The 9417-nt window shown below is 43.7% G+C and overlaps 1 protein-coding gene across 1 annotated transcript; it reads right to left on the reverse strand.

Moving 5' to 3' along the window:
• Window positions 1-2219: 2219 nt before the first annotated feature.
• LOC144153329 (GLIPR1-like protein 1) lies at window positions 2220-6947 on the reverse strand. The gene is made up of 4 exons (XM_077684980.1): window positions 6810-6947; window positions 5019-5110; window positions 3274-3383; window positions 2220-2308 (listed from the first exon to the last, which is right to left on the reverse strand). The coding sequence occupies exons 1-4, from the start codon at window positions 6945-6947 to the stop codon at window positions 2220-2222; spliced, it is 429 nt and encodes a 142-aa protein (XP_077541106.1).
• Between the last annotated feature and the right edge of the window lie 2470 nt (window positions 6948-9417).

Below are 9417 nucleotides of genomic sequence, written 5' to 3' on the forward strand. Positions count from 1 at the left end.
AGTCGACGATCGCGGTCAGGCCGAAAACGGGCGCAGTTGGGACCAGGATGGGGGTACCCCACACACTCCACCAAAATGTTGCGTGGTGGAATAAGGATGAGACGAACCATGCTTAATTGATGAGGCAATGATTTAATTGCCATCAGCCATCTTCGCGCGAGCACGCCTCTGTCACACGATCTGCTTCATCTTCTTCGAAGTTGGGTAAACATTGAAGCATTTGTAATTGTCCACTTTGTCTCTTCCTCGTGACAGTATTCTATGTAAGTACTCTAATTATTCACATGTTGATGTTCTATTTTTTGTTGTTTTGTTTTATGCATTCTAGAGTGCCAACATTTTAAAAATTATGTCTGTAACCACTCTGCTAAAATCTCTGTAATGGGGATTGCAGTATGAATAAATAAATAAAATAAATAATGCCCATGCGGCAGGCCTGAACATAAAAAAACCTGCTGTAAAGGCTACTTTAAACATTGGCCGCGTATCTGCGTACGTCGATGCAAATGTAGTCGAAAGACTGTAGTCTTCGGCCGCCTCTTTCCCCGAAATGCCTCTCTTCTCTCCGCCGGGCACCTCTCACGCCCTTCCTTGCCCATTTCCATTCGCCCACGATAAACACGATGGGGGTTTGCTGACGCCAATTCTATTTTCCCGCGTTCCACTGCTCGCGCCTTCTGCTAAAAGCTCTTGTTACTCTTGAACTTGGAACACTGCCACGAGGTCCATCGAGGATCGTGCGAGCTTTTTGTGCATTTTTTAGTCAAGATATCCTTTTCAACTCATCTTTTTTATTTGCTATCACAAATATCACAGGTTCTGTTACGGCAGGTGATTAAAGCGCCCATTTCTTTGCATTTACCATTTGGAGTGCGCTTCCCAAGAAAATTTAGAAACTGAAAACACTGGATTCTTCCACATTTTCCTGGAAATCAGAACTCCTCAAACAGAATTGTTAATTTTGCGTAATATTTATTTTATTGACAGGGCTATAAACAGCACTGAGAATACAAAAAGTTATTCACCTTATACACTCCGCTTTCTGCTCATTTTTATTTCGAAATAAAGTATTTGTACGCTTTCTCTGTTTCATAGAAAGATATTCGTTGTTTTGATACTCGTTGTTTGTTTGTTCACTTTTCTAGATATTTGTAGCTGAGTGTTTTTATTAGATTTATATTTGGGTTCACTAGTCTTTTATGGAATATAGAATCTACAATCTTGCTAATGAAAACGTAATTGTCCAGATAATTGTAGTAAGAGCCCACTTTTATTCGAATCTCCTGTGTGCTGCACTTTGTGGAAACGTATATCTATATTTAGTGGAGGTCCCCTTACACTTGTAACTTTGGGACCTCCTTGTGTATATTCTATCCATGCACTCAAGCTTGTGTTTACAATACCATCTTTTACTCTCTCTTGGCCCATTTATTTTCAGTTAAACAACACTGCGGCTTCCTGTTGTGTATTGATGTTATGTTTGAAATATGCCTAATGTTTTATTTGTGCTCAAAAATGTGGGCAAGTAGGAATTGTGTATCCAGGATTAGTGGTTTGACGAAGTTTTGCGCATATCAACCTTTAGTTCAACTATGCTTATAACTTTTGGACGGAAAGCTGAATCTACAGACAGAGAGACTAACCGACAGACAGACAGACAGACAGACAGACAGACAGACAGACAGACAGACAGACAGACAGACAGACAGACAGACAGACAGACAGACAGACAGACAGACAGACAGACAGACAGACAGACAGACAGACAGACAGACAGACAGACAGACAGACAGACAGACAGAGAGAACATATTTTCGTGTTTAGGTAGCCTAAATAAAGGCTACGTGTTTAAAAACTTGTCCTGAACAATACCCCACGATGCCAATTTGGCGTGACACCGGCTCCCAATGCCGGCGTTACGAACTTACCCCACAGATGGTGTGTTTTGAGGCCCCTAATGCCAACGTTTCCTTATGCATGGTCTATTGACAACTGACTCTATAAAAGCCAAATCTTCCCAATTCTAATTCGACTCATGTTGATGCGGCAGTTCGATCAGAGTCTTCGCATCCAAAAAACAGCGTGCACTATATACCTGTGCCACGACAGTTGCAGTAACAGAGGTAGTGGTAGTAGACAAAGATAAGTAACTCAACCAGTACACATGGTGCTTTTATTATGAGGGGTGACATATTTACAAAATGTTCTTCTGGATGTATTCACTCCGGCTTCGCCGTTGTTTCATTGGCCTTTTGCACCACAGGGTTGGGCGTTCCGTCGCCCCCAGGGAAGGAGCCCTGGCCCATGCCTGGGAGGTTTGGGAAAGCCGTGAGAAAAGGCATCAGCAATACACAGAAGTCACCAAAGCCGAAATTACAAAGCACTTTATTTCCAATAAGCGCTAGAACTTGAGACAGAACATCGTTTACAGAGTTGATTTAGGGAAAATAATCAAGTAAAAAGTAAGCGTTCAGTTGTTTTCTTTTTGTTAAACCTTTTTGTGAAACATTAGCGCGTTCTCTGTTAAAAAGTACACTTTGTGAATTCGTGCAACATTACCCCTCTGACGGCTGTAATAACGTAGTTTTTTGTTCTGATGTCCACGGGCAATGATGCTCACAAAAATACCGAAAGGAAATAACTGTAAATATATCCCCGTTTATTGACTCGTTTTCACGCAAACTAGGTGAATTTCACATCCCCGTTCACCAGTGCTCTGAATTGCAGGCCCAGACTTGTGCAGATATCGATGAAGTTAGGGATTTTTCAAGGTTCTCGCAAAGTTTGCTAGGCCGACGTTGTGTCAACCAACGTCAACTAAATCGTCACACTGAAGAACCTGTAGAGTAGATAGCAGAGGAATATACTGCCGCGGCGTTTCTTCGGAGCGTCTCTGTCGGGGAGTGGAGCAGAACTAGTTGTTTAAGCATCCGATTAAGTCGAGCAGATTTTCTATGAAACCAGAACAACCTAGCCAGCAGCCAAAATGTTTAGGGTCTTTTCATATCAAATAAGATAATGGGGCTCGAACCTCAATCTAACGTCAGAAGGAACAAGACGGTGTTCTACTTTGAGCCCGAACAAAATTAGATAACGCTTCGCGGCGGGGCACCAGCGACAAAACAGATAAACCAATCACTAAGCATGGTTCCCAGCAATATATACTAATGCCAGACATAAAGCAAGTTTATCCAAATTTTTTTGCACGAGTATGAATAAATCCGAACGCCTGAAATACGGGACAAGTCCCAACTATTAAGCGTGTACACTTACCACACAGGCGCGGCGTAGTCTGGCCATCATAGGGTTCGCATGGAATACCTTGTGGGCACTGTGAGCAGGACTCTCCTGGAAGGTACACCGGCTGGCCGACCATGTTGCCTCTAGCGACGGAAAGGGAGAAGTAAGAGTGAGAAGCACGTAAAAAGGCAGGCCGTTTTGTTCACTACTAACAGCAAGATTCAGCATTGCGGGGTTATGCTGCAAGTGGGGTGCACGTAATGTCTCGATGGCAAAATGCAGCACCTACATTTGAGAAGTACGTATAAGGAAGACAGAGGAGTCCGCTTCGCCATTATACATGCCAAGGCCTTCGCCATAATTAAAGTAAATAATTTTTTTAAGGCGCCGCACACCAGTAACCTGTGTGGCTTGTTCGTATATGGGGCTACACCTCTTCAAGAATGGACAGTACCCTAGAGACTGGTGACATCACCCTTGCGTGCAATTTTAGTGTTAGGGATGACACTCAACACGTGTTCTTGTTTGTTAGCCCTTCTCATCGACGCCAAGGATTACGGGAAGTTTACTACGGCAAGAAATGTCAGTTTGACGGATTTCCAATTTCCCGCCTATTTGAATACCAATGATGATGATACAGTGTCCGACCATGAAATGGCACGTTGGCACACACGGAGATTGCGGCAGGCGCGAGCACGTAACACTCATACCACAGTGCTGGACTTCGCGTCGCTCTTGACCGGCGCCAATAAACCCTGAAAATCGGCTTTCCCTTTAGTTACAATTATCATGAAAGATGTTACACGCCTTTGAACTGCATAAACAGGGCTGTGCAAGTGGTTCTGGGTTGCTTGAAGGACTCCTGACAACTGGTTACATATTTATACCTACTTTGTGCGTGTGTGTGTGTGTGTGTGTGTGTGTGTGTGTGTGTGTGTGTGTGTGTGTGTGTGTGTGTGTGTGTGTGTGTGTGTGTGTGTGTGCACGTCTGACGCTTTTTCATTTTATTTTTACTTCTTTAGCGTTTAACCCACATTCCTTGCTCTCCGGCCCTCTGAAGTATCAAGTGAAAAATTGTGGAGGCCAGACCTTGCCTGTCTTTATGATGAATGGTAGTAAAGTGGCTAGTTGGACAATTTTGTACGGGTTGATGGTATAGCTACAGCACAAAAAACAAGATGCAAAAGAAACAGCCCTCGTCCTGGGTTCTCTTAATTTGTATATTGCCTTTTGAACTGTGGCTATACCATCAATTATTAAAGGATCCTCTCCTCCTCTTCTACACACACGCGTGGACACCAGTTCTTGACAGGTAGTCTCCAAACTGATATGTATTTGCAATGCTCGTATAAACCCAGACACTTCTCACCACTTGACGTTTGTGGTGAATGCTTTCAATCTCGTCTCTCACGTCTTCTGTAATCATCCCTTTTTTTCTATCCGTGTATCTCGTACCCTTTACCGATTGTGAACTGTCAGGCAAAGATTAGCATCCCAAACCGACCTTTTTTTCCTTCAGTAAAGTTTTGCCTCTCTTGCTGGTTTTCCTGATCAGTAAATAATTTATCCGCACAAGATTGACTTAAGGAAGAAGAAGCAGCCAATTTCAGCTCACGCTGAACCTTCGCGCGAACACGTAGTTTCCTGAAACTCTTCAGCTCAAACAGATTTAGCACATCAGAATTTACCGTACATATCAACACATATTTTCTGTCTATTGACCATTCTCTCACGGTAGCTTTGTAAACACTGGGCAACGAATAAGACCGTGACCTTACCCAGGCGCGTAGTTGCAGACCATGTACCGTCCTCCAAGGTTCGGGCACTCCGTGACGCCGCAGCCTATCTTGGCGTTACGGGACCAGACCATCTGAGCATATAGCGAGGGGTGGTGGTATTATGGGAGCAGAAAGTGGGAGTTCATGCAATTAAATACAGGTAAAACTATCAAAAAACAGCAAGAAAGAAAGCAACTGGATTCCACGGGGTAGTACAGCCAGCGAAGTATAGGCAGCAAATAGTACAGGTAGTACAGGCAGCAAATTGTGATAACAGAAGGGATACATGTAACATTGACAGTAAGGATGCAATATTTCTGGCTAAAACGTTTCGTTTTTTCACACAGAAACCTCTTATCAGGAATTAAAACAAATGAGAGAACATTCTGAATCTGTAGAGAAGCAACACAGCCCATTCCGCATGTATTTTGGGATTGTGATAGTTGTCGTCCGAACGCGTACGAGAAAATTCTTCGCTTTCTGGAGACCATAGAATTTTTAAATAATGATGTCAAAGCAAATTTGAAAGACGTGCAGATGGCAACGAAGGGATGATTAAGCCGGTGCAGGAAACGCATTAAAGATCCATAGCAGCGGTAAAAAGTAAATGTACCTGCGCCCCTTAAATTTTAGTGCTAAAATGAGGACAACACGCCGAATTCCCTTCTTGAAAAACCTTACTACAGCATGGTGGGTGTCACCACTGTTCAGAGCTGTACGACATGCACCATATTATGATGTTCTGTATTATTTAGTAAAGTTAAGCAAAAGCTCTGGCAAAAAAAAAGCAGTGATGGTGTAATGACGAGCTCACGGGTGAAAGAATTGGTAACGACCTGCCAGAAAGTGCTGTTCCTGTCTCCAAAATGCAAATCCGCTCAGCGTGTGCTGCAACTTTTAGGACCCGCAAAATTCACTGGTAAGGGGTTTTCTATACCTGCTAGAGTGCCGCGTGTAAGACGTCGATCATCAGCAAAGCCCAGCTTCGTAACGCTCAGCATTACGCGTCCATTTTCCGAAAATGTTTTCTTTGAAACGCCAAGGCCACACAGGAGTGAGGATGTGCCATTGTGAAAACAGCATCGGTATAAACTAGAACAGGTTAATCCACAATGTTGTCCAGGAGGTTTGCGCAGTGTGTGCCTGTCTACGATGTTCAAACTTCAGCTTTGCCCGCCGAAGATACACCTTGACTAAGAAGCGCGTTGTAGAGGATGTCAACAGTTTAATTTATACCACCTGGCACCCGAACTTTCACGGGGATTTCAAAAGAGCGACACTTTTCTTTCCGCCAGAACGACAGCCGCCCTATCTGAGATCCAACCGTTGTCGTTGTGCTTAACAACAAAACGCACTAGAAATTAATGGGCCCGTGTGGTTGTGTTAATTTTCATACTGCGCAAGAAAACCGCCCGCAAAGCTCGCAAATCCAGTAAAAAACTGAAGAGTGTCACCAAAGTCTTGTTAACTGTAACACAGGCTCTCGTGCTGTTAACATTAGGTAAATATTTTAGCGAAGCCGAGTGACTCAAAGGTGCATCGGTGACTGCAATGAAGAATACATATTTGTATCAGATTGCATAATGTATGAACATATATATGAAGATTATCTTAAACTGACTTCAAGCGCTTTATCTGGTAAGATTCAATTTAATTAAGATAGGAATCCCTTGGAAACCACTCAATAGGTATTAATTCACGAGCATAGCGTGAAGCAACATAATTGGGGAGTCCGCACCAACAGTTAACAAAAGAACATTGATAAGAGCGCCTACGCGCCGCGTGACTTGCCTGGGTGAAGTGTCCATTGCTTGGTGAAAAGTTGTAGTTGGTCACAATGTCGCCACTAGCCTGCTGAAACTCGTTAAACCAGGTCATCATGGTGTTATCCCATTCGGCACCAGGCTCCAAGAATAGGTTCTGGCCCATGATGTTTTCTGTGTGATGCATAACAGTTGCATGAGAAAACAAGGTACTGTAGAAGTCGCGGATGTCAGGAATTTGCACTATTGGAGAGGATCGCCCATTTACTTTTCTCTGGCTTCATGTGTATGCCTACTGGAGTCCCGTTCAACATACCGTATTGTTTAATGGATATAGAATGTCAGAAATTAATTAGCAAAATGTAACTGGCACTGTAGCAGAACACAGAGCACGCAACCCACTGGCTGCACTTGATTGACCTACGGGTGTAGGAGCTCTTTTATTCTGGGCTCTTGGACATGAACTGACGGTGCAGTTGTCATAACTGAGTAAGCTTTTATTACTGCCAAACTCCTTGGTAGCATAGTTCGTACCCTTATGTTTTAGAAAACCACACAAACATGGACAAATATTGTCTTGTCGCTATAAGCAGTAGCAACTTCCACTGAGGTAATGTTATCCTTAGCGTGCTAAACTACAATGGTCTTGCAGTAATTTAAAAATCTAGAATATTGTCTGACCTGGCAGAATTTATGGCGCTTCAGCATGAACTACGGCTGGCTTAGCAACTTATTACTCTTTTGACACAAATAGAACGGGCTTCAAATGCTTTCCTCGACTGATAATGATTACTTTGGAGGAATTGGAGACCAAAAGTCTATCCGTTGATCTAATCCATGCTGTAAACTATGGAACGACAAGTTGTGATCTTCTGCTTATGCACGCAGCCACGGTGATTAGCCTGTTCATTGAAAACGCCCATGAGAACATTTTCCTAAACATAGAACGTGTTCTGTGTTTGTTAGAGTTTCATTCACACACTCTCAGTCCGCAACGTACAGATAGCCCATCGGCAAAAATGTAATTACCCTGGGCTATGCTCTGAATTCTTAATATGCAGCCTGAACCGATTGTTATTCGCAGCTTCTCTTTGTGGACATTTCAAACACCTATTCAATTCTAATAAAATCGCAAGAAATTTCAGCAGAAAATGAGAGCAATAACATCCTGAATTTAGGGAAAATTTCATATGTTAGCTGTTCCAAACAGCACAACGTCGAGTAGAACAACTCCGCGATACCAAACATTTCAGGTTTTGTGTAAATATATATGTGAGATAATGATTACTGCGAAAATATGAAGGCCTATTGGCGTCCGGCCTGACGGTGAAAGCAATACACTACTGACTTTGCCGGCTCTCGCAGCTTTGTGCAACTGGCAACCACACAGATGTCTTTTTTAAGCGAGTGCCTCAGGGTTCTGCAACCAATCCTCGCTGTGAAGCTGGTTGGAAAACAAAGCTTTAAACGACACCCATAACAACTGCCCATTAGATGTCGCTTCGATTAACAAACATAGCTCTACAAAGCGTGAAACAGGAGATTCTGACAGCCGTTCCTGGATTTCGTGGGGGCGACGTCATGAGCGCGGCAGCGTCGGCCATGGTAGGGATAGAGCGCGGACGCCACCGCTGTAGACAGCCCGTGCGTCGGCGGAAAGGAAACAGCGAGGAGCGTCTTTTTAAGTGCGAGACAGTGGAACTTCGCCATCCTGATGTGCTAGTTCAGGGCTGCACCAACGCGCGACACAAGCGGAGACAACGAAACATTTCGGCATGTGAGCTTAGGGATTCCCATTTATACTTATTTATACTTGTTAGTTTAGCAATTTTGGGAATTTTGAAACGCTGAGGGAACTTTTATAATCGCTATTTATAAGAACCAGTTGATTCTTTCGCACTTTGTAATACCTCTTAAAACATAACCAAATTTGTATTCACCGATTTAGAAAACGGTGTTTAATTCCTGGCAAGCAGTGCGCAAAGCGCAGTGTTTCTCCAGCGGCCAGATGCATGTATGTGGTCTCTACATTTTGCTTTCCCGCCCTGCAAACCAAAACTTTACGTATTTTTGCCGTACGAGCACTTAATTCCATGGGGCTCTGTTTATCCAGGAAGGGCTGTCGAACAAATTAATGAAGCCGTGCGAAGGAAGCGCGCAATGGGATCGAAGCTGCGCCAAAACAAGCACAAAAGAACCGTCGCTAAAGCAGACGACAAAGTCGACGCAAGGGTTCCGCTGACGCGCCCGCCCGGGTGAGCATGGGGAACTCGGGATAATACCGCCCATTCGCCGCGTCTTCTACATTTTGCTCCGTAAGTGAAAAGGGCCCTTTCCTCCTCAGACGCAATGCAAGCTTCTTCTTCCGCACGCCACGAAGGAACCTTTAGAAAGCATTGCTTTAAAAAAGTCATTAGGCTCTGGAAAAGAATACTGTTTTAGCATTGCCGAGAAATGCACCCTTGTATTGGTTCGCCGAACAAAACAAAAAACATTAAAGGCCGCTTCTTCGCTACACGACCACAGCTTACTGGTTATCTTTTTACTTTAGCTGAAGAGCTAGAACAGTTATTTCAAATGTGGGAGATATACCCGAGCGAAGGCTACACAGATAACAAACACAGAAACAACATGGT

This window comes from Haemaphysalis longicornis, unplaced genomic scaffold (genome assembly GCF_048455015.1).
Source record: "Haemaphysalis longicornis isolate Haplotype H1 unplaced genomic scaffold, Haemaphysalis longicornis Haplotype H1 scaffold_9, whole genome shotgun sequence".
NCBI classification, from domain to species: domain Eukaryota; kingdom Metazoa; phylum Arthropoda; class Arachnida; order Ixodida; family Ixodidae; genus Haemaphysalis; species Haemaphysalis longicornis.